The 26,933-nt window shown below is 48.2% G+C and overlaps 10 protein-coding genes across 10 annotated transcripts; 4 read left to right on the top strand and 6 right to left on the bottom strand.

The window, feature by feature from the left end:
- Positions 1 to 1,080: 1,080 nt before the first annotated feature.
- F5147DRAFT_752394 (uncharacterized protein) lies at positions 1,081 to 3,283 on the bottom strand (the record flags this gene model as incomplete). The annotated part of the gene is made up of 2 exons (XM_041440216.1): positions 1,081 to 1,175; positions 1,984 to 3,283. 2 exons carry the CDS (start codon positions 3,281 to 3,283, stop codon positions 1,081 to 1,083), a joined length of 1,395 nt encoding a protein of 464 aa, XP_041295024.1.
- Positions 3,284 to 4,983: 1,700 nt separating this feature from the next.
- F5147DRAFT_835564 (uncharacterized protein) lies at positions 4,984 to 6,354 on the top strand (the record flags this gene model as incomplete). The annotated part of the gene is made up of 2 exons (XM_041443971.1): positions 4,984 to 5,514; positions 5,563 to 6,354. The coding sequence occupies 2 exons, from the start codon at positions 4,984 to 4,986 to the stop codon at positions 6,352 to 6,354; spliced, it is 1,323 nt and encodes a 440-aa protein (XP_041295023.1).
- Positions 6,355 to 6,534: 180 nt separating this feature from the next.
- On the bottom strand, positions 6,535 to 8,653 carry F5147DRAFT_685028 (DUF1768-domain-containing protein). Its single transcript, XM_041436653.1, has 8 exons — positions 8,139 to 8,653; positions 7,841 to 8,078; positions 7,649 to 7,780; positions 7,499 to 7,585; positions 7,353 to 7,446; positions 7,018 to 7,298; positions 6,889 to 6,969; positions 6,535 to 6,832 (listed from the first exon to the last, which is right to left on the bottom strand). The coding sequence occupies exons 1-8, from the start codon at positions 8,273 to 8,275 to the stop codon at positions 6,752 to 6,754; spliced, it is 1,131 nt and encodes a 376-aa protein (XP_041295022.1). The 5' UTR covers positions 8,276 to 8,653; the 3' UTR covers positions 6,535 to 6,751.
- On the top strand, positions 8,646 to 10,249 carry F5147DRAFT_685025 (ADP-ribosylation). Its single transcript, XM_041436652.1, has 8 exons — positions 8,646 to 9,078; positions 9,129 to 9,243; positions 9,300 to 9,478; positions 9,528 to 9,549; positions 9,603 to 9,640; positions 9,693 to 9,832; positions 9,878 to 9,914; positions 9,974 to 10,249. Exons 1-8 carry the CDS (start codon positions 8,952 to 8,954, stop codon positions 10,105 to 10,107), a joined length of 792 nt encoding a protein of 263 aa, XP_041295021.1. The 5' UTR covers positions 8,646 to 8,951; the 3' UTR covers positions 10,108 to 10,249.
- A 750-nt stretch (positions 10,250 to 10,999) lies between these two features.
- Positions 11,000 to 12,545, top strand: F5147DRAFT_651083 (ADP-ribosylation; the record flags this gene model as incomplete). The annotated part of the gene is made up of 8 exons (XM_041433509.1): positions 11,000 to 11,161; positions 11,214 to 11,363; positions 11,419 to 11,540; positions 11,601 to 11,743; positions 11,798 to 11,909; positions 11,959 to 12,165; positions 12,218 to 12,392; positions 12,441 to 12,545. The coding sequence occupies 8 exons, from the start codon at positions 11,000 to 11,002 to the stop codon at positions 12,543 to 12,545; spliced, it is 1,176 nt and encodes a 391-aa protein (XP_041295020.1).
- Positions 12,546 to 12,673: 128 nt separating this feature from the next.
- Positions 12,674 to 13,484, bottom strand: F5147DRAFT_85149 (cytochrome c C1). The gene is made up of 5 exons (XM_041444438.1): positions 13,444 to 13,484; positions 13,297 to 13,396; positions 13,132 to 13,249; positions 12,981 to 13,064; positions 12,674 to 12,918 (listed from the first exon to the last, which is right to left on the bottom strand). The coding sequence occupies exons 1-5, from the start codon at positions 13,457 to 13,459 to the stop codon at positions 12,910 to 12,912; spliced, it is 327 nt and encodes a 108-aa protein (XP_041295019.1). The 5' UTR covers positions 13,460 to 13,484; the 3' UTR covers positions 12,674 to 12,909.
- A 396-nt stretch (positions 13,485 to 13,880) lies between these two features.
- F5147DRAFT_572831 (uncharacterized protein) lies at positions 13,881 to 14,904 on the bottom strand (the record flags this gene model as incomplete). The annotated part of the gene is made up of 6 exons (XM_041431112.1): positions 13,881 to 13,983; positions 14,033 to 14,061; positions 14,113 to 14,327; positions 14,382 to 14,478; positions 14,534 to 14,571; positions 14,637 to 14,904. 6 exons carry the CDS (start codon positions 14,902 to 14,904, stop codon positions 13,881 to 13,883), a joined length of 750 nt encoding a protein of 249 aa, XP_041295018.1.
- A 777-nt stretch (positions 14,905 to 15,681) lies between these two features.
- On the top strand, positions 15,682 to 17,991 carry F5147DRAFT_835560 (cytochrome P450; the record flags this gene model as incomplete). The annotated part of the gene is made up of 13 exons (XM_041443970.1): positions 15,682 to 15,881; positions 15,952 to 16,081; positions 16,140 to 16,328; positions 16,382 to 16,530; positions 16,581 to 16,696; positions 16,744 to 16,858; positions 16,917 to 16,930; positions 16,981 to 17,170; positions 17,221 to 17,277; positions 17,329 to 17,353; positions 17,405 to 17,527; positions 17,585 to 17,728; positions 17,778 to 17,991. Coding segments are annotated over 13 exons (1,507 nt in total), but the record flags the coding sequence as incomplete, so codon positions are not given.
- Positions 17,992 to 18,010: 19 nt separating this feature from the next.
- On the bottom strand, positions 18,011 to 19,904 carry F5147DRAFT_632685 (uncharacterized protein; the record flags this gene model as incomplete). The annotated part of the gene is made up of 11 exons (XM_041432830.1): positions 19,676 to 19,904; positions 19,572 to 19,621; positions 19,399 to 19,506; positions 19,284 to 19,337; positions 19,199 to 19,227; positions 19,091 to 19,141; positions 18,931 to 18,983; positions 18,575 to 18,881; positions 18,495 to 18,523; positions 18,388 to 18,443; positions 18,011 to 18,271 (listed from the first exon to the last, which is right to left on the bottom strand). Exons 2-11 carry the CDS (start codon positions 19,590 to 19,592, stop codon positions 18,011 to 18,013), a joined length of 969 nt encoding a protein of 322 aa, XP_041295016.1. The 5' UTR covers positions 19,593 to 19,621; positions 19,676 to 19,904.
- On the bottom strand, positions 19,580 to 20,285 carry F5147DRAFT_85121 (uncharacterized protein). Its single transcript, XM_041444437.1, has 2 exons — positions 20,145 to 20,285; positions 19,580 to 20,088 (listed from the first exon to the last, which is right to left on the bottom strand). The coding sequence occupies exons 1-2, from the start codon at positions 20,193 to 20,195 to the stop codon at positions 19,765 to 19,767; spliced, it is 375 nt and encodes a 124-aa protein (XP_041295015.1). The 5' UTR covers positions 20,196 to 20,285; the 3' UTR covers positions 19,580 to 19,764.
- Between the last annotated feature and the right edge of the window lie 6,648 nt (positions 20,286 to 26,933).

Raw genomic sequence — 26,933 nt, 5'->3', positions numbered from 1 at the left:
CCAGTTAATCATGTCAAACTCAGAATCAACTACTGCCACGGGCGTCGATGGATTCGACGGCTCCAAGGCAGACACTCGTAGATACGCCACCTTCATCCCTTATCAAATTGTAGAGGGGATGTCATTCCTGTCTCTCGATGAGGAGGAGGACGATGCAAGCCTTTACACCGATTTCGTATCTGCATGGGAGTTTACTGCTGAACCTGTGGCATGCGCTGCAAATCCCAAGTCAAGCGACGTCGTTCTATCCGAGGCTCAGGAACTCGACAAGAAACATCAAGAGCATCCTGACGGAGTGACGGAGGCCCAGAGAATCGTCCAGGAATACCTACAACGAAGCAAGGCAATCGAGGACCAAGGGACTACAAATGTCTGCCCCATCGACACTGTCAAAGAACTTCCCGTTACTCCTAACAACAGGGACTCGACATACACCACCGTAACCGACGATGGTCAATCCACGATTGATCTTGAGAAGCGTCCCGAGCCAGAGATTCGTCTGCTTCATCATGACCCGGAAGGCATAGCGCAGGCGGTAAGCACTACTCACACCCCATGCTACTTCATACTGATGTCCGTATAGCAGCTTCAGGCATTGGAAATGGTTCAGGCTGGTCACTACACTCCTGGAACCATAATTCATTGTTCACATTCTGGATGCACTGATGTCCTTCGCGATATTGACGCGCTCAAACGTCATTTGCACATCCACAACATTGGCGATATGATCGATGCCATAAGTGTTTTGTCTGCGCAATCCCAAAGGACAAAGGAACCTGGACACTCTTCCACGGAGTCTTCGCCACTTAATAAATCCTCAAGAAAGGTTCGCAATCGGTCCAAATCGTTCATGAACTCGGACGCCACATTGGGCCAGCCGTGTGATATACACACAACGCGAAAGGTTCATGCGAAGGACCTTTATTCACCTCATCGCAGTCGAAAGCCCAGTGCCACTCATATGAAATCGAATGCATCGACACCAAAAACACGTGGGCGACGCAGCCATAGGAGCACTATTCGCGGCGGACTCAATGAGGCCGGGTATCATGACACCATTGCGATGGTCCTTTCCTGCCCTCAGTTGCCTGTACAGGACGCCCAAGAGGCTTTAGGTTTCGATATGAACCTGCCTGTCAACAAAAGCGGCGTACTTTCTCCTCCTGCGAGCCCGACTTTTAGAGAAAAGGAGTTACCTCGTGCGACGAGCCCCAAACGATTCAGCCCAGTTAGAGCTCTTAGTCCCATCCGAGGCATGTCTTATTTTTGCATTCTTTTTTTCGGGCAGCTAACGTTTGATGTCTCGCAGATGGTCTTCGACGAGTGTTTTCATGCGGATGCATGAATGAGCACAATGAATAGTCCGTGCAAAGTAGATTTAGATCTTTCACTCATCTTCAATTGTTTGTACTGTAACATAGCAGTAGCGTACTTTCTATTATCATGTTACAAGTGGGTGCCGCTGTGCGGCTCCCAGGCTCTTCCCGTGATGTAGACCAGCCAAATACCTGACTTTTTGATTCGATTCCCTGATCTGTATTCCTACGTTCTTATTGATTGGAAACGAGTTTAGCGAACAGCAGAAACAGAACAACATCTGCCGAAAGTACAGCGCACAGCAAAAGCTCCCAGATTGAAACTGAGCGTCTCTTGTTCCATATATACAGTATCATGCTGCACTTCGCTATATACATTCGCCTCCCAAAATGCTCGTTGCGATTGTGCAGGCAATGGCTATTGGCTATGTGTTATACCACTGGCACCTTGCTTAAGCTTGAAGAGCAACAAGTTAATTAACACTGCTACTGCTACCATGGGGATGCAACTCCATAATCTAGGACGTACATGTAGAACCCTTTCGCAAAATTTAGATCACATAGTTCGTCGTATCGGATAGGTGACAAAGAAATACCGTATTGTGGTGGTATTAGGACGATTTGGTATTTTTCAACGATCGTCGGTCGTCGCTCATCCGTATGTAACCATCGTACGCATGCTTCGCATCCTTCAGGAGGTCTTTCAAAAGTGCCTGGTCATGCTCGTCAAGCCCTGACATATCAACATCTTCAGATTGGAAATCAATCATTTCGCCCTCTTTTTTCTCGACCTGAGCCACCACTTGCTCCCTCCACTTCTGCCACACTGGCGTCTCGTTGGGCACCAACTCCAACAGAATGTTCATCGGCTTGATACCCCGAAGAGGCCTTAGTAAATCTTTGCAGAGAACGAAGCATGTGAATGCAGCCATGCTGGTCCGAGTGCTAGCTTCAAAACTAAGCACAGTTAGCTGCTGAAGTCCAATATGGTCGTAAAACAGTTTCCGTTGTAGTTTTTCCTCGTCCAGGGACGCGAGGAAGGAGTTGTACGCCCAGGATGCAATTATTGAAGTCAGGAACATGGTCTGACCAATCAGCGATCCCTGGGGAATGAGGAGGAGCTGCAGCAGAAACTGCACCTCAAGGAGCAGCGAGCACAGCCCAACAGCTGTATACTCTGGTTCTCCTTTCAGCTTTAGCACAAATTTCCCCTTCGTGATTACATTCACATCCTTTTCCTCTCCCTTCAAGATGATGACGTTATTCTTCATCAAGAGCATCCCGTCTCCTGGAGGGCAACCCTCCGCTGGAGTCTTGACCGTCTCGATATTAAGGTCTCCAGAACCAATGACAAAACACGTGACACCGCTAGAAATAATTCCGAGGAGAATCATCGCAAAGCAGTACCAGTCTGCGAATAAGGCGGAAAAGATGCATGTACAGACGCTGACCAGGATAGGGAAGCTGGCAAAGACGGTGTGGTGAATGCTCATGGTCTGCACATGAAGGTTGCCATATGTGATTTCAGGGACAGTGACGATAGAGATACGTGAAATTGTAGCATGTCGTGAGGTAGGAAGAGAAGTTGGCACTACATCCGAGTTTTCTGTCCCCTGCGTCAGGAGATGTGCAAGGTGCCCTGTCTGCTGCATGACAGTTCCTGAGTGTGACGCCACATATTTCGGGCCAGTCTTCCCGTCCAGTTTGAATGCAACAACTGGAGAATGGTTGGAGCCAGGAAAAAGACCATTCCAAAATCTTGACCCGGATATCCTGCCAAACTCCTTGGCTATAATGTAGCTGCCGGGGGAGTTGTACCAGCCGAGCCATCTGCGCCCCCTATACAGGTGCACAGTAGCCATGGCAGTGATAGCTTCCTCACCACCGAAGAAACCGGCCACAGCAGAAGCATTGAGATTGAATTTTCTAGAATCAGCAATTGGCGAAAGCACTGGCAATGGAGGCATTTAAAACAAGTCAGTAGTTTTGAGTTTCTCATCGGATTGTCCGTCATTATATATTAAGACTTACCTGCAGGCAGCTCCGTGGCATGTTCTAGAACTGGGAGGGTAAATATAACCGTGATAGTTAAGCGCTCTGAACCCTTATCACATCCGAGTAGTGCGGGACGCCTCCTCGTGATGGACGTACCAACCTTAAAAATACATCTTGATAGAATTTCGCAAAAAGAATGATCACGTAGGGTTTTACTTTGCAGCTTCGTCCATCGCAAATGGATTGAGGTCAGACACACAGTGGTTGGGCTGGGAGCTGGGTAGCTCGGTTCGAACGCTGGCGAGTTCAAGTTTGCCGCTGGTGGGCAGGAAAACTCGATATGTGGGCTGAAGCGACCTTTATACGCATGATAGTATATGAAACTGGTATTATTAGTGAACGAATGACTAAATGATGGGACGAATATTATGATGTAAATGTAGTAAGTCTTGGGAGTGGAAATGGGGGAATGAGTGGCAGGGTCTGAACCTCCTCGTGATTCGGTCATGGGATGCGATGTTTGTCCTTGTTTGCATCATGGGTTCTCTTGTGCTGGTCAATTCCTTCAGCCATTTAGGTTTTTTTGTTGTTTGAGTCGCGCCTCGATTCTGAGACGTCCAACAGTAATGCTGGCAGTGAGGGAGAATGAAAATGGGAGGAAGAAACGGGCAAGCTATCGGTACATCACTCAGCTGGACATGCAGTGCCGGTTCCTGAGCGCTCGAGCGCTCGGCCAGAAAGAACCAACACCTTTGAAATGGAAGCACAGAAGAGGAAACGACAGTTCGCTGGTATAATTCGATGATCGAGTGCTACATGGCCCATGCAGACTATGGGCGAGTCCTACTAGGCTACTAGGTTGCCGGTTAAATAGGCGCAGAGGAGGAGTTGCATTTGTACAAGAGGGAGACTCGAGCCTGGATTCCAGCGCCTGGTGAGTTATCAGTGTCTCCGCAATGCATTTCCTATTGAACTCAAGCTATAAATGTTATCATATCTTAGTTACATCTGAGACTGCTAGTCCAGACTTCTGCCAAGCTTTGCCACTCCCTTCACGTGAGTTTTGCTTCTGACGCTGTGGCTGGGTTGCTGCTTAATAAGTAGATGCTCTGCAGCCAAGAACATGTGGCATGATCAGAGGAGAAGTGAACGCAAAGCGAAGGAAGGTAAATAAGAGGAAGTTACCTGATAAACAAACTCGCTGCTTTCCATACAGAGTGTCTCGCGGCCTTCATCGATGATGAAGTCTCCCAGGATGCAACACATGATAGCAGGATCCGTTAATGGTATGGGCCAGACGTTTCAATCAGATATACTCGTCCCTGCTGAGTCTGTTCCGATCGTATCGCCTTCTTGAATGCCTCTAGACCTCTGAACCTTTCACTATACAGCCAGGGTTTGGTTTGTACTCCTTAGAAGCCGGCCCTGAAGGCTGAGGTGCGTCAACTACCCTAGAACTGGGCCATGCCCAAAATGGGGGTCATTGAAACTTTGCAACAAATAGCCTGTGTCCGCCCACCAACTTAGAGCGTCCACATCCACAAAAGCGTCGGCGGTCCACATTCTTGCGCGTATAAAACACCACCTATTATCCTTCATGGAGTACCTCACCACATCCTCCTCTTTCCCTGCTTTTCTCTGTGCTGCCTGCTTTTACTTTTGCCAGTTAATCATGTCAAACTCAGAATCAACTACTGCCACAGGCGTCGATAGATTCGACGACTCCAAGGCAGAAATTCGTAGATACGCCATCTTTATCCCCGATCAAATTGTAGAGGGGTCATCCATGTCTCTCGATGAGGAGGATGCCGACGACGATGCAAGCCTTCTCACCGATTTCGTATCTGCATGGGAGTCTACTACTGGACCCGTGGCATGTGCTGCAGATCCCAAGCCAAGCGATAGCGTTCTATCCAAGGCTCAGGAACTCGACGAGAAACATCAAAAGCAATCCGACGGAGTAACGGAGGCCCAGAGAATTGTCCAGGAATACCTACAACGAAATAAGACAATCGAGGACCAAGGGACTACAAACGTCTGCCCCCTCAACACTGCAAAAGAACTTCCCGTTATTCCTAACAACAGGGATTCGACATGCACCCATACCGTAACTGACGACGGGCAATTCACGATCGATCTTGAGAAGCGTCATGAGCCAGAGATTCGTCTGCTTCATCATGACCTGGAAGGCGTAGCGCAGGCAGTAAGCACTACTCACACCCCATGCTACTCCGTACTGATGTCTGTATAGCAGCTTCAGGGATTGGAAATAGTTCAGACCGGCCACTACACTCCTGGAGCCATGATCCGCTGTGAACGTCCTGGATGCACCAATGTCCTTCGCGATCTTGAAGCGCTCAAATGCCATTTGCACATCCACAACATTGGCGACATGACTGACGCCATCAGTATTTTGTATGGGCACTGCCAAAGGGCGAAAGAACTTGGACACTCTTCCACGGAGTCTTCGCCACTCATTAAATCCTCGAAAAAGGTTCGCGGTCGGTCCAAGTCGATCATGGACTTGGACGCCCCATCGGGCGGCTCGTGCGACCCAACGCGAAAGGTCCATGCGAAGGACCCTTATTCTTCTTCTCGCAGTCGAAAGGCTGGTGCCATTGATGCACCGCACACGCGAACGAAGCTGCCCGATGCATTGACACCACAAACACGTGGACGACGCAGCAATAAGAGCACCATTCGCGGCGGACTCGATGAGGCCGGGTATCATGACACCATTGCGATGGTTCTTTCTCGCCCTCCGTCACCTGTACAAGGCGCCCGAGAGGCTTTGGGTTCCGATATGAACCTGCCTGTCAACAAAAGTGGCGTACTTTCACCTTCTGTCAGTCCGATTTTGGGAGAGAAGAAGTTACCTCGTGCTACAAGCCCCAAACGATTCAGCCCAGGTAGAGCCCTCAGTCCCATCCGAGGCATGTCTTATTTTTGCATTCTTTTTGTTCAGGCAGCTAACGATTTGATGTCTCGCAGATGGTCTTCGACGATGCTTTCATTCGGATGCTTGAATGAGCACAATGGATAGTCCGTATAAAGTAGATTTAGTTCTTTAACTCATCTTCAACTGTTTGTACTATAACATATTTTCCATTATCATATTGCAAGTGCGTGCCGCTGTGCGGCCCCCAGACTCTAAATACCTGATTCAATCAATCGATCTGCTGTATTCCGGTATTAAGTGTTCTTATTGATTAGAAATGAATTTGGCGAACAGAAGAAACAGAGCAACATCTACCAAGGGTAGTTGTTCGTCGCTGATGCTCAAATTGACCCTGAGGGGATCGACACCTGGCTTTATGGAAGGGCGGTAATTAGGTGGACGCGGACATATTGAAACGGTAATAGATAGCAAATATGGACTCGCACACGACGCAGTATAATCTTACAGTACCAACTATCCAAACGGGAAGATTTTTTCAAATCTAGGTTGCCTTTCCGGCTTGCACAGCGCAAGTCCTTGAACAATAAGGATGTTTGCCGTACTTTGGTTTGCTGCGACAATGCTAAAGAATGTACTCGGTCAGAAACGACAGACCGTTGGCCAGAAATGCAAACTAACATTGCACATGGTCGCTGCTTGCGAAGCGCATGTCCTACCACAGTAAGGATGGTGCTGATATTTCGGTTTCTGCTGGCAAAACTACAAAGAAGTTAGAGAAGCGCGAAGCCAAGGACAGCATCAACGAACCTCGCATAGCCCAGCGTCCTGAGGAGATGCTGACTGCGGGCTGATCGCCATGCCTGCGGGAACAATGGAGAGACGTTGCGGTGCTTGGAATTGATGTTGAGGTAGTACCGTTGAGGGTGGGCCGATTCCCATGCCCGTGGAAACAACGGAGCGGCGTTGCGATGCTTGGATCGAAGGTTGGGGGGATGCTACTGCCACAACCAGCGACGTCAGGTCTTGCAACGAAAATCGGGACGTGTCACGCCTGGCAGGGGGCACCCTGTTTGGTTTGTCATCGTATCCTTCACGTCGACTGGTAATTAAATATTTCTGTTATTTCGTGGATGAGTACTTACGAAGCTCGTCGCGCACTCTCTCAAGTGCTTTTCCCAGTTCGTTGCGTCCAGAGCCATCAGCACCTATCCCCCAAAAGAAGTCCTTTGGGGAGTTCTATACACGATATCAGAGATCAGAAGAAATACTCATAATCACCTAGTTTTACCTCAACTAGTTCAGCATTACCAGTGCCAAGAAGTAAGGCCTTTAGATCTGTATGCTGAGTGAACTTGAGTCGAAGTGTAGCTTCCATCTGTAGGTCAGAACAAAGGTAGCCCCCCGTCAGGTACTGACAGCCAGTAAACTTCCGAATTACCTTCTCAACATTTACTTGTCTCCAGTCAGATCGAACCCACTTCTGGTGACGATGAGCTTCGTCGAACACGGCACTCGGCTTGTCCCCACACTTGCGGATGTGCTCCGCGATGGCTGGCTGGGAGTCCAAAAACTATTCCACCGCATCCAAGAGTATCAGAAAGATATCGGAAAATTAATATCTTTGACAAACTTTGAAAGACTGGAAGAGATGCTCGCTAGTTGGGTATCTCTTCCCAGCGTAGACAACATCGTGTGGCGAGAAATTCGTGAATTCGTAGTAAGGTTCATGTTTGTTATAAAATAAAATGCGTTCCCTTCTTTGAAAGGGTGCTACTGATGAGCCCACAGGTTCTGGCGGAGCGGTCAGCGGAGGATAGTAAGCTTCTGATTCTCCGTCGTCTTGCACACCAGGAGAAGGCAGCTTCAAGCTTGGTACATGCCCAGAGTAGCTTCAATATCACGATAATGTGGACAATCAAGGTACTTACTTCGATGGCGCTGAATAGTATTGGGTAGCGGGTCGAGCCCGACGCGCCGCAGATGTTGACTGTGGCGTATCTGAAGGAGAATTGACACCAACTCGGAATATGCTAGCAAGTTTCATGATCATGCGGTTGTCAAGCATTCCAAGCAGGACAACAGCAATAGCGACAGTGACAGCGAGGATTGCGTATAGTATTTTGGTAAATTTTGATGGACAATCGAGTGAAAAGTCTAGTTAGAAACCGAAACAGCTTTCCTGGCCTAAAGGTTCTTATATGCCTTCAAGAAGGCGATACGATCGGAACAGATTCGGCAGGGACGAGTAATTCGGAAGGAAGTGTCTGGCCCGTAGTCAGTGGATCCTATCATGTGTTCAAATCTGGGAGAGTTCGTCATCGATTAAGGCCGCGAGGCCCTCTGCATGGAGGGGGCATGGAAAGCAGTGAGCTTATTAAGCAACTTCATGTTATTTGCCTTCCTTTTCGGTTCCTTTTTTGGACTCGCCTTGCATTCACTTTTCCTCATGTTCTTGTCGTGGCTGCAGAGCATTTGCAGCATGGATACAATCTTTGAGATTGGGCAGTGATTGTGATCCGCCTTTGTTACGTTTTCTTCGGTTGCACTCATCAATGCACTTCGCATCGATTTAATCGACACGAGGTTTCTCATCATGCAAGTGGACAGGCCTGATAAATTCGTTATGGCCAATGGTGCTATGCGGATAGCATGCAGGGTGCACCTCAACCGCATTGAAATATCAAGATCATATTTTATGGACGTGTAGCCAGGGCTTGGTTGTCTATCTGACTTTGCTAACTATGTCAACTTCATCTTTTGGATCCTTAAACTTGGACGAGTTCTCTTTGGAGAACCCTGTCAACTGCTCCGCAGGCCGGCGCAGCCGCTTGGTGTGTTTGAGTCGTGATAGTGCTCACTTCGCCGAAGGTGACTTCATCCTTCTCATCAGTCGGCGCTAGCTAATCCTGCTCCTTCAGTGGAAGACCTTTTCAACAAGGGATGGCGACATGGCAAGAAAGTCAGGCCACATATACAAGGAATCTTTAAGATCCTCTGGCCCGACGGAAATCTTGAGCCATATCTACAGTACAGGTGCTGACAAACGCTCAAAGTGGAAATGTTGCGCGCTGATCATTGCTGCATGATAGGAAGCAGGTGCAGGCCCACGTAAGATCTCGGAATAAGGCAGGGAACGAGAAGTTGCTCTTCCACGGTACAAACAGGGCATGCCTCCTGGGAGAAACGTCGAGGAACATTCTGCTGTGTGGCCTCAAAGAGTGCTATCTTTGTTCTATCTTACGGTCATCTTTTGATATCAAGAAATGCGGTAAGGCTTTTCTCGATCACTTTATTATCCACTGTCTAATACTACATAGGCACGAAGAACGCTTTCAAGAGGTGAGAATGCGCATTTGGAATCTAGTGTGCCGTTCTGACGGTTGGCATCGTAGATTTGGGCATGGAATATATACCTCTGCTTGCTCATCTAGTCCGTTTGTCTTCCTTTTTTACATCGGCACACCTGCTAAACTGCAGCACAGAAGCTGACGATTATTCATGCAACTTCTCACAAGATGCACGCCTCCGCACCTTGCTAGTCAATCGTGTTGTAGTCGGGAGGCCATACAGACGGTACAGGAATGCACCTAACCTCGTAAAACCTCCCGATGGTTTCGATTCCGTGAGTCCCCCGTCGTTTGATAATCATCTACTCACATCATCGCAGATTACTGGTGAGATTGGCTGGGACCTGAACTATGAGGGCGAGTTTAAATTGATTATTCATCTGTGTATTTTTACTTACCTTTCATGCTTGACCCAGAAACCGTATGCTACACGAATGACGCTGTGCGTCCTGCATATCTCGTCGTATATGGACATAAACCCAAAAATTCGCCCAAGCCAAGCTTTAAGACCCTGATGTCGACGATATTCAAGACTCCGTTAGTCTCATGAACCAACGCTTGAGTTTACCCTCGCATCCATGATAAGCATGGGGACGCTCGAGGGGCACTGTTTAATCATTTATTCGAAGCAACCATCTACTTTTTGTATCATTAACATATCGCCGCAGAATGATGAAAATTTGTGCAGTGAAGCGTGTTGGAAGCGTGGATTCAGACTTGATGTGGCTGTGCTATTACATAGTCCTTTCGCTTCTACCACCCATTCAGGTTGCCCCGCAAAACCGCTGACGTCGTGTCCTCACACTTACAGTTCGCGAGTGATAAACGAAATTTCTTTTATCATGGGTTCAATATTAAATACCACATGAGTGGCGACTAAACACCTTTCGGGCCTACATACATATGGCAAGACACGCTTACTACTTGGAGCATATCTCGGCATCGGTCGTGCGGTGAACGCTATTCCGGCAACTGCTTCAATAATGGTCTGGACCTGATGTCCATCGATATACTATGCGGTTGTACTTATATGGTACTCTAGAGGAAAATGCGCGAACTGCGCACGGTGCACTGGTGCGGCAAATCGTGCATCCAATCGATACGACTGTCATATTACTATCCAGCCTCGCATCATCCTGCTCGCTCGGATCACGAGATCTCCGTGCTAATATGCAGTGTCTTTGATTCCAAGGCTGCACAGAGTCCACGGTGTCTCTTTTCCCTCGCGGAGAACACGCGCCAAACGCGTTTCATCGAAGAGCGATTGGCCCTCTCCATGATGGACTGTGTGTCAGCTATAAATTGTTGTTTGCTTCGAACATCACAGATCACAACTCATCCGAAGACTCAAAGCTCCTGGAGAGCCCGATTCACCGAGTATCTAGCCCATATCCTAGCATCGTCTTGCTTAAGACAAGCCCAGTACCCCTGATACCAGCAAGATGAATGCAACGATCCCACCCATGCATGCTGCACTTTCTGTGCTCGGCACTATGGCTGGCCAGTACATCGCCTCGCAGGGACAAACACCTCAAACTAAACAGCCTGTGCCCGCTAATGTGTCTACCCAGTTCACCGGAACTGCGACTCTCGCAATATGTGACGTATGTAATTCGAATAAGGTCTTCGTTTCTCAAAAGCCAACGCCGTTTACAGATTTGTAAAGTCCGTCCTAAGTACTTCGATGGACAGAAGACGCACTCGTACTGCGGGAAGACCTGCGCGACTGCAGGACAAACCAAGCATGTTCCCAAGAGCAAACCTAAACGAAACAAGCCCAGCAAAGCCACCCGCAGATTGTGCGACGTATGGTGATTGATACTCATTTAAAGATAAAGTCAACTGACACGTATCACTGCAGCATTGTCACAAGCAACCCAAGTACAACGATGGCACGACGACCCATTCGTACTGCGGCAAAACCTGCGCACAAAAAGCGAAGGCTGCAGGGGCGTCGGCTGCACAACCTACACAACCAACCAAGTCCGTTCAATCATTCTTCCATCGGGTGTTGACAGTACTTACTACCGTTTCTCGATGCAGTCCAACAGCCAATGGTTGTTTGTTGTGCGGAAAGGCTGTCAAGGGCAAGGGTCACTTCTGCAGTCAGGCGTGCACCTCGAGGGCTGAGATGAATGCCCCAGGGCTCATAGAAGTCCCACAAGGACACGATACGTTCAAGAGCGGTAAGTAGCACTCGCATGTTAGTGCGGGCGATCGATAACGTTTATGTGCTGTAGTCGCTGACCAATTTAAGGCATCGTGGAGACATCAGACTCCATGCCCGACAGTTCGGAGAGTGCACAAAGTGATCTCATCGCCAGCCTCCATTGCTAAATACGAGGCATATCGGTCAGTCTTCGTTCACGTAGATGCTGATGTTTTGGCTGACACAGGGCAGTGCTGCTGTCGAGAGTCGCGGCAACTTTGTTGCAGCTGGGCGTTCGGCAGGGAACGAGAACCGCCGCTGGCACGGAACGACCAGGGAATGCAATCTGGGCGATAATGGCAACTGCACGTTGTGCCCATCTCAGACATGTTCTCTGTGCTGCATTCTCAAGACGTCCTACAACCTGAATCTCTTTGGCAAGAAGACTGGCTGGGGCCGGTATGTCACCCTTTATATCCAATCAATCGTGGTATCTTGACGCGTATGTCAGGTTTGGTCACGGTATCTATACTTCGTCGACGTCATCGAAATCGAACGACTACTCCACGAATGTTAATCCATCGATGTTGAAGGCAATATTGCTAAACAAAGTGGTTGTTGGCAAAGGTCACAAGATGACCCAAGACAACACATCACTAACCGCACCTCCAACTGGTTATGACTCTGTATGTGCCCTGCCTCTCGCCTTTTGTACTTGCTCTCAACTAGTCTAGGTCCTCGCGGAGGTGGCGAGTGGAGGATCGTTGAATTATGATGAGCTTGTATGTTACACGAATGACGCTATCCGCCCGTCCTATATGGTCATGTACGATGCATGAGAGGAATAGCACCTTCCGTCCCTCTGCAGACAAGTACAATGTTTAATTATTCATCTATTTCTTTCAACCTCATGTATTCAATAGAAACACGTAGATTTGCGCCGGAACATAATAGTGTTACGCACCATATATTTTTGCATGTCATTGCCAATAGGCTGATCACTCCACTTATCCTGTGGTGCATGGAGGCAACTTGACATATCGCCGACTACCGACAAAAGAAAAAAGTATATCGTTGTATGAGCGGGGGTAAAGGATGCAAGGAGATGCGAGCAAGGGTGGCCGTCTAGTATACTAAGACCTGATGCAAAGCCGTACTATATCTGTAGTCTGTATGAATAGGATGTCCGTGGTGGATATAAAATTAGGCCGTCTGGAGCGGGAACAAATCGTTGGCATTGGATCTCACAGCTATGCTTGAGGAAAATGACGTACCGCTTGCTTCAAGTATGTAACGAGGTCATTCCTGTCCTTCTCCTTCTTGAGACCAACGAAAGCCATAGTGGTTCCTGGGATGTACTGTGCAAAAATTCAAAGCGCATCAGTCTGGGATGATGCACAGAAGCAATCCGCGCCCGCGACAAACCTTTTTGGGGTTCTCAAGGTATTCGAAAAGAGTGTCCTCTCCCCAAATAACACCCTTCTTCACGTTGGCCGCCGTGTACGAGAAACCAGCTACAGAGCCAGTCTTGCGACCGAAAAGACTGGGAGACGCTCAGCGAGGGTCAAGAGCAGTAACAAATGCACTTACCCATGCAAGTTAGGGCCAACCTTGTTGGGCTCGCCAGCACCGGCGGTGTGGCACAAAGCACAACTTCTCTTGAAGATAGCAGCACCCTTACCAGCGTCACCTTAAACAGAGTCAGCCTCCGCCCTGCAGCAGAAACTATGAGCATACCTGGAGCGTAAGGCATTGTGAAAGTCTATGAGGTGAAGAAAGAGAAAAGGATTAACTACAGAAGAGCCTGGAAGGCGAGATGGTGATGGACCAGCGGATACTTTTGGTATGGCAACTTTTTCGCTTCAAAAATGATTTGAGCCCGATCGAGCCGAAAGGTCGCCGGTTTTTCCCGTTGCTACACTGGCCAATCAATATCGTGCTATTTCCGAGACGGAACGGAAGCATAGTCGTGCTCCAGCGCCAGCTCCAGTGGCAAATTGAATGAATCACAACATAATATTTATGCTACACACTGTGACGTATCTACCAGAGCCCCATATAATACAGCAGTCACTATTGTTCATGAGACTCTAGAGCGTAACTAGTTATGGCGGTAATGCGGAAATGGCCTCGAGGGCGGTGCTCAAAGTTACTCGCTAGAATTATAGTGGTGCCTATATAGCGGCTGCAACACGGATAACCATCGGATGGCAAATACTGCGAGCCGATTGCCAAACAAGCCAGGTAATCACAAGCATTCCAAAGGTCAAGGTGAGGCTATTGAACGTGGTCAGTTAACAATCCAAGATGATCTCGACATACGCACATCTGAACAACTGCAAGGGCTGAAATTGCCTATCAGTTTACGTACATCCCTTACGCAACAGCTTACTAACCAAAGAGCACTTGCAATTGACCACAATACACAACCCCATCGCATGATCCACTCATGAACAAACGAGGGAACGACTTGTTGAACAGACCTGCTCCGGCAACCCAGAATATCCATGTCACGAGCACCCAGACTGCTTGTGTACCTATAGACGCAATTGGGCGTCTGGACCACAAGGGATCGAGGAAGAACAAAGTGTATGTGCCTGAGGTCACAGTTGTCCAACAGGCTGAAAACCTATTTGACTGCATGCTCAATTGTATATTACCTCAGATCGCGAAACAAACGCACAAGAGAAAGCGTACACCACTGCGGGTAATGGGATCAGGTGCATTGTTATTGAAGCGAAATTGCAACAACAACCAAGTGGCATCTGCGACCTATTATAAAGAGGTCATGCATGTTTCTGTACGAAAGCTGGATCATTCTTCTCACCTCTGCCAAGCTAACAGCCAGCAAGAATACATACACGACTAGGCAATGCAAGGTCAAGGTGCGTCAACAACGAGGCAGCAATAGGTGAGGATAAAATACTAACGTGGGCCGTACTGCTGAACTCGCGCTCCAGATATCTTATTGATCGACCTTGGGTGCCGCTTTGAATGCCGATACAGAAGGTAGAGTGGACAAAAGTATATTAAAGCAAGCATGGGCGTCACCGCAGCTATGACACTTGAGATAGCACTTGTGTATATTTTCGAGCTGCTGACATCGGGAGCACTAGAAACTGTCGGAGAGCTTTGTAGTGCGAAAGAGCCACAGACGAGAGCACCAAGGATACAGATTGATGAGGCAAAGGGAAGCATTTCGACCAGCTAGACGCATGACATTGGTACTCAGCTAGCCAAAGAATGGACCCCGACATACCGAAAGTGGTTGTTTACGACTGAGTGTAGGTTTTTTAACAGTCGGTGAAGCAGCTGTTGAAGTCCACCTGAATGGCCACTCTGGCAGAGGGAAGAAGACAAGGAGCGATGTAGCCTTGAGCCGACGAGCCCTCATCGTCCACTTGCAAGGGTGTTGCGGAAGAAGCATAGACATGCTGACGGTGCATGCAGAAAACGTGTTTCTTGTGATACAGTAAAAAGATATCGATTCGTGAGCACTTCTTGAAGATACGAATGTGCCATGAGACAAACGTAGTAGACACGAGTAAGGTGACCTTTGGGCAGTCTTTTAATGCACGTCTGGAGCTCCGTGACTCCTCGCTTAATTAGCTGTATGCTAGCCTGAGGGAAACCTAAGAGAAGAGATTTAAAGCTTCGAATCATCATCAGCATGCCTGTAAACACCTAGACCTGCCGCAGCTACTGATTACCCGGTTATCAAGACATGTTAGTCCCCCTAGTAAGTAGTGCTCACCGGAACAAGTACAAAGTCGTACTAACGTTCGGACCGATGCTATACAATAGCACACCGATCACATTCGCGAAGCGCGCCACAAATAATATTAATGTATTGTGCAGCCCTGGACGCGAATACTAATACACTGTCGCAATTTAATGATGATGAGTCAGGTAAAAAAATTGCTTCAGCATACATATAAATGGAGGTGCTCGAAACACCCCATTTCCTCATCCCATCATGTCGTTGGACTGGAGAGACATCTGCATCGGCGCCTTGATCTGTGCCACTTTTGTTGGTGCGGTCCGTCGTGGCATGGAGAAGCGAAGAGTGCCTCCGTTGCCGCCGGGACCGCGGCCTATTCCACTCATTGGTAATATCCGGGGGGTTGACATCAATGCACCATGGTTAGCTTACACGGAATGGGGCAAACAATACGGTGCGTGCATAACATGGAAACATCGTAAAAATATGAACGCACTGAATTTCGCTAAATGGTCTCATGGTAGGCGATATTGTATACTCGAATCTTTTCGGCCAACACATTGTTGTGATCAACTCCGAGAAAGTGGCGATTGAGCTTTTGGAGAAGCGGTCATACAACTACTCTGACAGGCCGGACCTTCCAACAAACGCTCTGTAGGAGCCATATTTAACATACCACCCAGCGTAGCTCTTGACATAGCGTCTTCAACAGTTTTGGGTTCGGTTTCAACACCATACTCATGCGATACGGAGCTCGCTGGCGTCGCCAAAGAAGGATATTTCATCAAGCATTCAAGGCAGAGGCAGCTCTATGTTATCGTCCAATGCAGCGGCGGAAGGCTGAGCAGCTTATTCGTGACATGCTTGATACCCCAGAGGAATTCCTAAACCATGTTCACGTGTAAGTCTTCTCCTAGTACAGACCAGTGCGGTGTATTATTAATTCTCTGCCAGATTTTCATCTTCTGTGATAATGTCGGCTTCATATGACTATGAAACAAAACACGACGACCCATTAGTGAAGCTTATTGGAAAGTCACTGAGGTTAGCTGTGCAGGAACTCAGACCTGAGGTAGCTACCGTGTTCAATGCATTCCCAATTCGTGAGTCTTTGGTTGTATTTTCTGGGCTCGACTGAATACTGTTTATGTAGTTCTACGACTACCAGCATGGTTTCCTGGTATGTCGCTCAAGAAGAAGGCCATACAGTCACGTGAATGGCTACGTGAGTGGATGCACGATCCTTTCCAGTATGTGCTCGAAAGAACGGTATGCTGTCAAATATCTCCATATTTGCACCTAATATGTCCCCAAAGGCTGAGGGGAAAGCCCAGTCATCCATGGTTTCAAATGCCCTCAAACGGATCGGCGGAAAAGATACTTCTGATGAGATCACAACTATCAAAGAAAGTGCAGCTACAGCGTTTGGAGGTGAGTACCAGTCAGATACAGTATGCCCGAATAACAATGACGAGCACTGTCCGAGAAGCTGCTTCCGAAACGGTATTCAGTTTTCGAGTATCTTATCTTGCAGTGCTCTGATTTTTACTTAGACGGACTTGATATTCCAAGTATTCATCCTTGCCATGGTACTCTTCCCAGAAGTACAAGTGAAAGCCCACACTTTGATTGATGCTGTCGTTGGCGCGTCGAGGTTGCCGACTTTCGAAGATAGATCCTCCTTGCAATATATCGATGCTATCCTCCGGGAAACTCTTCGTTGGCATCCGATTTTGCCCCTATGTGCGTGTACGGTTTTTAGGCGCCCGTCAATATCTTACGGAATTGTGTAGCGATACCGCATGCGTCGGTGGACAGCGATGTTTACGAGGGATACTACATACCCAAAGGCACGAAACTTCATGTTTTCTGATGAAGTTCTTTGCTAACCTCGTAAACAGGTACCGTCGTTGTGCCAAATGTGTGGTGAGTCTGCATGTCCAGGGAATCATCATCCAGAGGCCAACTGCTTTATAGGGCAATGTCACAAAATGAACAGAAATACCCAAATCCTTCGCAGTTCTCGCCCGAGCGCTTCCTGGATGCTGATGGCAACCTCAATGACGATACCGTCAATATGGCATTTGGATTTGGGAGAAGGTTTGTCATGATATCTCTTCTTTTTAGATGCCATCGAACATCCTTGTGATACTGTAGGATTTGTGTTGGCCGACATTTTGCAGACGCATCTCTATGGATAGCAATTTCTTCCCTACTTGCCGTGTTTACATTTTCGAAACGAATCGGTGCAGATGGGGAGGTGATTGATTTTGAACCACGATGGTCCAGTGGTATCGCAATGTGTGTTCGCTCTCGTTCCTCTCTATGTCTCGACTAATAAGACCTTTAGTCACCCGCTTCCCTTCCCGTGCAGCATCACTCCAAGGCTCCGCAAGGTAACTTGAATATATGATCATTTTACACGAGTAGTTACATGTGGCTTCATTTTTACTGCTTCTCCGGAGTCCGTACTGTTTCTACAAAAAATGTGTCGATCAAGGACATCATCTTAATGGACATGAATGGATATATATAAAATTAAAAAAGGAATCATGTGCCAGATATACAAGTTAATGTATGGTTTTACACCTCGTCTTCTCTTCCAATATTCCCATCAGGTAATGCCGCAGATTTGGACGGGAGAACCACATCCATCTCGCTGACTTCAACGTAAATTTCTCCTTCAGTGTGCCCTCTCCTCCATTGGACACGACTGAGTTCCGCATGGTTGAGCAACCATGCCGGATCGACATGGTAAGTTGCAGCCAAGCACCGGATGCTTAGCATCGCGCGACAGATAGAGACAGCCGTAGCTGCCATTGCTATTCTGGATGATAGGTGTTGCTCGTGAACTTTAGTAAACTACCATGGACGGAACAATCTTACTCTCCCATATCACCTAAACCATAATTCTGGTAACGGTGACGCATTTTTCATGCAGCTATAGCTATAAAACTTACGGATATGTCCTCTGGTTTAACCAGAGAAAGACTGATGATTTCGTACAGTAGCGATCCTGTTATTTGCTTGAGCATCTGTAAAACGAAGAGAATCGAGGTATATTCACCGGCTGCAAACGAATACAAGATCATTCCCCTAAGCAAACATTAACTTCCATGGTAGAACTTGTGATCAATAGAGGCTTACTCTTTGACGAATCGGTGGATCATCCCGTGTTGCTGCAAGGTTCTGGGGGTGACGCGAAAGCGATACAGTGTAAGTAAGAACATAGTTGTATGGACAACCAAGGCTGGCAGGTAGAGGATGAATGAAAATGTACGGCACTGTGCGAATATTAAAGTATTGTTCGTCTTCGCGGCACTTTTGATTACATTATACTTGATGGTGTCAAATATTGCACCTCCTGCCAAGCAAGCGGTGAAAATAGTGACTGCCAACCATCTGATGAAGCGACTCCGAGGAAACAGATGCCATACTCGCAATGTTATAACACCTGTATACCAGTCGATTCAGTGGAATCAATCAATGTACAAGGGACATACATTGGCACAGAATCATGACCGTTAATCTAACAGTGTATTCAAGTATAGCAGACCTACGTCAATCTGTAAGTTGGTCTGTTGCCCTGTCATGTAAAACAGCCCACTCCTATAGAAAAATGCATGTAAGACCCCAACGACGATATGCGCAGCTCAAAAACTCACAAGATCGTTGTGAGCCTTGGCTACTCCTATTCTTGTCACAGAATTAAGACTAAAAGATATTATCATTTCTAGTGCATTTTTTATTATTAAATGGAGTCAAACACACCAAACTTGCGCAAGAGCCAAGTATCGGATCTGTCGGACCTAGAATTAGTCACTGACAAGAATAATATGATTCGTAACGGCATTACCATGAAATACAGTATTCTTGACAGCGACCATGAACTGGACCAAAAGAAAGTCACCTAAATAAACGAAGGCGGTGAATCAGGGTTAGACTGTCATCGACCGTGAAGACGAAAGTACTTCTTGAGCGAACGTGATAGCATGATCGTACACCACAAGAGTGGATGATACAACTTGAACGACAAGAGGCAGTTGCTGAACAGCAATATTAATGCCCGCTGACTGCACCTGTGGGGACATAACAAAGTATGGGTGCCCTCGAGTGTTGATAACGTTGAGATCTGAGAGCTCACAGTACCATCTGTGGGTTGCATCAAGAAAAGCTGACTAGTGTTATATACTACTATATATGCACTGTGATGAACGGGAGGCGAAGCTGATGGACAGTGGCACTTACTAGCACAGCTTTACTAGGGATGAATCGATGATACATCATCAATCCTATTCATTCATCATATCTTTGTCAGTTTTGTGCCGAAGTTCTTCTCATGCTTCTATTCGGTGTGATGGTGGTGCCGGTGAAGTGTTCTGCCGGTCAATGAAAGTTAGCGTACGTTTATCGACGAACTTTCTGGACGACAAAGCAAATTGAAACTCAGAGTCGTGAAAGCGATACAGTTTGAGTAAGAACATAGTCGAATGGACGACCAAGGGTAGCAAGTACATATATATACAGGTGTGTCTGCTTCGAGCTCTCGTGGTTCCTGTCGTGTAGATGACAAGAACAGAGACCACCAGCCATCTGATGAAGCAACTTCTAGGTGATAGATAACATACTCGCAATGTTACGACACTGCCTGCACGCACCCGCTGGTCAATTCAGTAAAGTCGATGGATACACGTGAAACAAGGAGTGAATCACGCACTAGGTCACATAGCCTATCACGGTGGCGATACGGCGGCTTGCCGGTACTCATCTAGACCGGCGAAACAGTTTCCATCACTTGCACTTTGCATGGATCTAGAGTTGCTGTGCAAGCAATAATAATCATGGGTGTTCTGCAAAATTGTTGGCCTGATGTTCTAGCTCGGCGCCAATCCGGCCTTCGCGATTTCCTTTGTTCCATGGGACTGGCTCATAATAATGCTTGCAAGATATGCAGGTCAGCGGCAATCAGGAAGATAGAAAAGCAATGTGTGGACCAGTCCAACACGTTAAAGCAGGTGACCTGTATCATGTGTCATCGATTAATATCAACTTCCATAGCTTGGGCCTGAATGTAACGCTCGTTAAAAAAGCCAACATCTACGCATTGATGTTGGCAACCGATATTTACTTTCATCAGTCTCTTTAGATACTCATATTCACTCATTCTGTCTTATTCCATAGAGTTCTTTCCCTACAGTATATAAACCGACGTATATCTACTGTTAGGGTAGTTGATTTTCATCCCCCCTTTTGAATAACATTTAGTTAGGACAGTTATCCTGTTCGAACCTTAAGACGATTCAAACCAATCGACTCTTTCTCGTGTGAACGTTCAACGAACGCCACATATTTTTAACTGCCTTTAAATCTAAAATCTATTCCGCTATAGTCGTTGTCTAAGAGGCTTGATCACCCTCCAAAAACTTCGACTCTTGTTAACACAAAAACTCTCCCCCACCCCAACGATATCGTCAAAAGAAAAAGTAATGTCGACTAGTGCACTAGAAATTGCCTCCCCACGTTCCTCGAGGAACGTGAGCGTTGATGGCCGCGCCCACGAGCAAGACGGCGTGAGGTCTCGAAACAGTAACCCTGTTTCTGGAGACGATGGGAATGACAGCCCAATGGCTGAGCTTCCCTCCAGGTTCGGTCCACGCGATCTGAACGAGGTGGACACGGAGTCCACCCAGGCGAAGGATGCTGCGAGCAGCCCCGCCCAGAGCAGTGCCCCGTTGCTGGTCAATGCAGGAGCCGCCACCACCCGTATCACACATAATGATGAGGGTCCTGTAGCACCAGTCAGCGAGTTACCTACTGGTGGCCCTATAATTGGGCGATTACGCACCTTCACGTCGCCCGATAGTGATAATGTACCGCGTCTGCAAGCAGTCTTCGATTGGTCAGAGGTAACCGATGACGACGAGCTAGGAAATGTACCTGAGTTCCCCGCACTTAAGCCCAGTCCAACGGCTAGTGAAAGTAAACCCGAAATCAGTAAGGATAGCTTTGAGAAAAGTAAAGAAAACAACCAACCTAAACTCAGGTCGCTCACGGACCACCTGCGCGACTGGACAGATTTTGATGAGGAGATGGCAGAGTTGAATCGGCCCAGGGAGAACGAGTCCGATGAATCTCTCCGTCGTCTGTGGGACGACGAAAACCGGGCAGGATCAATTAGGATCCAAAACTTCGCCCTGAAAGGATTCCGAAAATCTGCCAAGGAAGATTACGCGCAAAAGTGTGAAGAAGTCGACGACTTACTTGACCGTGTCAAGGAGCTCGAGAGGTTGGTCATCGAGGCACAGACCAGGGAGGAGATGGCGCAGAAGCTGATCCGAGAGGCACAACGCGCGCCTCTTCCAGATCCACCCCCAGACAGCGCACCTCCAGCGCCAGCCCCCCCATTAGAGAACGCTGCGAACGTGAATGAGCGACGTCACGCAACGGTGATAAACGATGACCCACCAAGCATAAGAGAGCCTACTGATAGACCTGTCAAAGAGAACACCAGGTTCTGGAGGGCGTCTTCCCTCCTCCCAGACAAAAGCTTGGTCAAACGAGCTATAGTTGGTGGTGACCCTAGCGACCCAGACTCGTCAGATTCGCCATCGGGACCTGGTCCTGACGACGACCGGTCATCCACTGAATCCTCTGACGAAGAAACAAGGCACATCAGTAAGGACAAGAAGAGATTGAAGACACTTACACGTAATAATCAGTTACGCAAAGACAGAGGGAAATCGAGGACATCAACCACGTTCATGACCGGTGCAGCCTCAGAGGAGGAATCCTCCGACGACCTCAACGCGAAGCTACTGCAGATGGAGCCAGAGTCGGACCACAGCAGTGACTCTGAAGATACCAAGCGCCTCAAATGAAAAGCCCGTCGTAAGCATAGGTCAAATTTGAACCTACTAAAATATCAGCAAGGCTTCTTGAAGCACGAACCACCATTCACTTACAACGGAGAAGCTAACGCGTCCACTTTTAAGAAATGGGTTCGCGAAGTACGAGACTGGCGAGACAGAGCGAGACTCTCCACTAAACAAACTATAAGCATGATAGGAAAGTACCTGGGAGGCAACGCCTATCGATTCTATGAGCGCGATGTCCTTGATCTTAAAAAGAAATATACGCTTACCGATTTCTTCGAACAATTGTTCGATTATTCCTTCCCAACGGACTTCAGGATGATGCAGCGTCAGAAGTTCCTAGAATGTTCGTCAGGACGGGAAACAAGGAGTGCAGGACTACATACGACGCCTCCGAAACATCGCCGATACAACAGGTGACGTTGACGAGAGGGAACTCGTACGCCAGTTCTGGATGAACTGTAAGCCGTATATCAAGGCTTCGTTAGTAGATAAGGGTTACGACCCTAACACCGTTAGTATGGACACGATCGAGAGGAAAGCCTTACGCACCGAACGAGCGTTCCTTGAAAACTTAAAAGACCCCAACGTCCTCATTGCCCTAAACCCCACGTTGGCCGCTGGAGCCGCTGACCACGAGTCCCGGACTCAACGTCGTGATCGCCGCAGTAGTCGAAGAGACCATCGTCCCCGGACACAATCTCTTGCTGCAAACTGCTGTCAACCACAATAGTTCATCATCAGCTAGGACTCACCAAGGTAATAAGAGTTCTAGACGTCCAGGGAACAAATCAATTGGCCGTGAGCACCTTCCTCGCAACGCTAAGAGCTCTGAGACCATCCGTAAACTAAGGGAACTTAATCAGTGCTTCGAATGCGAACAAACTGGTCACCTCGCCAAAGACTGTCCCAAGCGTCACCGTCTACCTCCTTACCAGCAACCAAAGACTAACTCCCTTCGCTCGAACGCTGTAGGAGTGACCTCCGCGGATATCCGAACTGCGGCCATCGCAGAAGGAACTGCCCAGGGACTCTACGGCTTTGCCGTCAACATGATCGAAGATCTAAGCCAACTTGAGAAGTTAGAACATGCTAAACATCTGGTAGTAACTCACCGTGCATTGGCTAAGCTCAGACTGGCCAGTCCCGCTACTCTCGGATGAACTCGTTGACCCAATCTGCAGTCCCTTCAGACAAGACCGGTTTAGTCTAACGACCTGGGGAGACAAGGAGACTTACCTTTTAAGCGATAAGCACAACCAAGATGAGTATATTATCTATTACTCACAATTGAGCGACCCGTCGTTTGACATCGTAGAATGGCTAACCATTTTAAAGCTCTACAATCAAGAGCACCTTGTTAGGACCAGGGAGTCCCTCGAACGGTCCGGGATCAGAAGCACTGCGGACAGTCTTGAGTGTGACACTACTGACTGCAGTGACTCAGAAAGCTCCTCCTGGGTGACCTCAGGAATGGGGAAGTAGCGACTTCTCCAACTCTGAGAGTGAAGACTCTGACGATGATGTCCCTGGCCTGTTGACATGCGAATCCAGTGACGATGACGACGAACCTAAAACTTCTGGTGAGTTATTCTGCGGGATGGCTTCACGGACGAAACCAGACTTACCCGATCTTCGCACCCTCCAGCGACAAGCAGCTAGACCGAAGACCACAGTCAAGGCTCTTGCCGAAATCCCTAGTAGTGGTAGTCCTACTAAACGGAAAACCGTGTCGAGCGTTACTCGATTCTGGGTCCCTGACCGATTTCGTTTCAAGTACCATCGTAGACCAATTAAAATTGAAATACGCACTGTTAGAGAAGCCCATCCCCCTCCAACTAGCCGTCTCAGGCTCCAGAAGTTCTGTGAAAGCCACGACAATTGCCGAACTTGAGTACCAGGACATCAAGTGTCCACGCACCTTCGACATCGCGAACCTTGAATCATACGACATCATCCTAGGGATGCCGTTCCTATTTCAACACCAAGTACTGTTAGGTTTTAATCCTCCTGAAATCAAGATACGTAGTATCGAGCCTTTACCCATCCGCGGCGCGCAGACGCAAGTTCTTGAACTGCGAGGCATTGACGTGTCCTCAGAGGAAATAAAGACCTACATTGAAGAACTTCGTCAATATTCACGTGATATTTGCAAAGAAGCTGTAGACACACCATTACCTCCACTTCGAGCAATCAATCACGTCATTCCTCTTGTCGACGAAGGCCACGCCTACGCTTGGAGGCAGTCCAAATGCCCAGAAGCCTTGCGCCCCCTTTGGCGTAACAAGCGAGATGACTATATCCGCACGGGTCGTTGGGAATTCTTCAGCGGGACTAACGCGGTACCTATGATCATGATGAAGAAGGCAACTAAGGATGGAGAGCTCAGACTACGCACTGTCCTTGACACGAGACAGCGCAACAAAAACACCCGAAAACTGGCGTCTCCACTCCCTGATATCGATACGATCTTGCGGAATGTCTCGTCCCACGCGTATCGTTCCCTACTTGATGGGAAGGACGCATATGAACAAATTCGAATCGTACCAGAAGATGTTCCCAAGTCCCTATTTGCAACGCCCGATGGCACGATGATTAGCCATGTCATGCAAATCGGTGATTGCAACGCTGGAGCCACTTACCAGTCACTAATGAACCATATCTTTGGTCCTTACATCGGCGTCTTCATGGATGTATACCTGGACGATATCGTCATATACTCAGACTCAGCCGAAGACCACGTCCGACATGTAAAGACTGTCATCGACACCCTGAGAGAGAATCATTTCTACTTAAGTGAACATAAGCTGCAGTTTTTTAAGAACGAGCTCACCATTCTGGGGCACGTCATAGACAACCAAGGGATACGCCTGGATCCGCATAAGGTAGACAAAATTATCAACTGGAAGACACCTACCTCCAAGGAGCTCTTGATGCAGTTCATCGGTTCTGTCGGATATCTTGCTGCTGGCTGTGAGGGCATACGGGTGCACATGCAGCACCTCTCGAAAGTAGCGGCGCACACTACCCGTTGGGAATGGACTCCAACGGATCAACGTGCCTTCGACCTAGTATGAGCGTGCGTCAACGCTCACCGAGATACGAGGCGAAAAGCACTTGACTTACCTAGCGCCCTCAACGGCACATCCCCAGTCAATCTCGTGACTGATGCCTCCTTTACTGGAGCAAGTGGCATGCTCTCGCAAGGCGACCCGGTCCAGCAAGCCGACGTCATTGCATTCTGGTCCGGGAAGTTCCATTCCGCTCAACAGAACTACCCAGTCCATGAACAGGAACTGTTAGCGATCGTGGAGTCACTGAAGCGATTTCGTCACTTACTAATTGGCGTCCAGTTCCGCATTTTCACGGACCATAAGGGCTTGGAGTGGATTACCACCCAACACAAGCTATCTCCTAGACAAGCCCGGTGGTTAGAGGCGTTGAGCGAATTTGATTTCCAAATAAAATACTTACCAGGAGCAGACAACACTCTTGCAGACGCGCTGTCGCGTATGTACAGTAATGAGCCTAAGGGTACTGTCAGAGCCCAAAGTGAGTTTGTAATTGTAGAGGAGGAAGACGCACCCAGAACACTTCTCCTGAACTTCGTCACGGCTCCGGTATATACTGGGACACCCCTCTTCCTGGGTGCGACCGAGAACAGACGATCCGCACGGCTGGCAGAAAAGATAGTCAGTGGCCTCAGTGAAACCCAACCTGACCACAAGCGCGCCAAACCAACTCACCAAAGGAAACCAAGTAGCCAGGGCAGAGGTGTTCCTCAGCAGGCCTTGCCAAACCCAGAAGACAGAGGCGTGCCACAACAAGTCATGCCCGCACCTCAAGGCAGAGGTGTTCCTCAGCAAGTCATAACCACATCTCAAAGCAAAGGTGTTCCTCAGCAGGTTATGACAAACCTGAAGGAAAGAGGCGTACCTCAACAAGTCTTGGAGAACCCCCAAGACAGAGGTGTTCCTCAGCAGGTTATGGAACATCCCCAAGGCAGAGGTGTTCCTCAGCAGGTTATAACGACTCCACCGGACAGAGGCGTTCCTCAACACGTCCTGACAAACTCGTCTGTCGTATCCAAGCTACCGGACGACCAGGGCGTCAGTAAGGGTAAGCATCCCAGAGATACACTCACCAGACACGACATGAGGTCCCTCAAACCGGCAAACGACATGAGATCGCTTAAACCGGCAAACGACATGAGATCCCTTAAAAAGGGTACCCTCATGGACGGCAACCGCTCTGCCCAGACAGCGGCCAGCAACTCGGTAGACCGGGATATCACCGACGACTCGGTAGACCGGGATATCAGCAGCCGTGGTGGAACACTGCAAAGTGAAGGAAAATTAGCTCCCACATGCGCAAGTGGGGACTCACCTGTCACCAGAATTAGGAAAGTGACCCTGAGATTGGGTAGAAACCCCTCAGAATCACTGGAGGGCGGAAAGGTGACTGGCGAACAGACAAAGACAATTAGCAATAAGGACAAAGAAAGACGCACCTTACAAGTAAACAAGAGCCTACAACATGATGTAAGCAGAGAAGCAGGACGGTCTGGACAATTACAGAACAGACCCGATGACATAAGCACAGACGTCACGACAATCCAGAATCTACATGACGCA

Source organism: Suillus discolor (genome assembly GCF_016758755.1).
Source record: "Suillus discolor strain FC423 chromosome Unknown F5147scaffold_16, whole genome shotgun sequence".
NCBI classification, from domain to species: domain Eukaryota; kingdom Fungi; phylum Basidiomycota; class Agaricomycetes; order Boletales; family Suillaceae; genus Suillus; species Suillus discolor.
Note: the sequence above shows the minus strand (reverse complement) of the source record. Positions and strands in the feature narration are given on the sequence as shown.

Excerpts from the sequence above, each read along its gene's own strand:
- F5147DRAFT_685028 (XM_041436653.1), bottom strand. The coding sequence starts at position 8,275 with ATGCTTGACAACCGCATGATCATGAAACTTGCTAGCATATTCCGAGTT. Across the intron at positions 6,970-7,017 it reads AGGACGCTGGGCTATGCGAG|TTTTGCCAGCAGAAACCGAA; the intron begins GTTCGTTGATGC and ends ACTTCTTTGTAG. Across the intron at positions 6,833-6,888 it reads AAGCAGCGACCATGTGCAAT|CATTGTCGCAGCAAACCAAA; the intron begins GTTAGTTTGCAT and ends TACATTCTTTAG.
- F5147DRAFT_685025 (XM_041436652.1), top strand. The coding sequence starts at position 8,952 with ATGTCAACTTCATCTTTTGGATCCTTAAACTTGGACGAGTTCTCTTTG. Across the intron at positions 9,244-9,299 it reads GAGCCATATCTACAGTACAG|GAAGCAGGTGCAGGCCCACG; the intron begins GTGCTGACAAAC and ends GCTGCATGATAG. Across the intron at positions 9,641-9,692 it reads TACCTCTGCTTGCTCATCTA|AAGCTGACGATTATTCATGC; the intron begins GTCCGTTTGTCT and ends ACTGCAGCACAG.
- F5147DRAFT_85149 (XM_041444438.1), bottom strand. Across the intron at positions 13,250-13,296 it reads GTTGGCCCTAACTTGCATGG|TCTTTTCGGTCGCAAGACTG; the intron begins GTAAGTGCATTT and ends AGCGTCTCCCAG. Across the intron at positions 13,065-13,131 it reads ACCTTGAGAACCCCAAAAAG|TACATCCCAGGAACCACTAT; the intron begins GTTTGTCGCGGG and ends ATTTTTGCACAG.
- F5147DRAFT_85121 (XM_041444437.1), bottom strand. The coding sequence starts at position 20,195 with ATGAGTACCGGCAAGCCGCCGTATCGCCACCGTGATAGGCTATGTGAC. Across the intron at positions 20,089-20,144 it reads GTGATAGGCTATGTGACCTA|CGGGTGCGTGCAGGCAGTGT; the intron begins GTGCGTGATTCA and ends TGAATTGACCAG.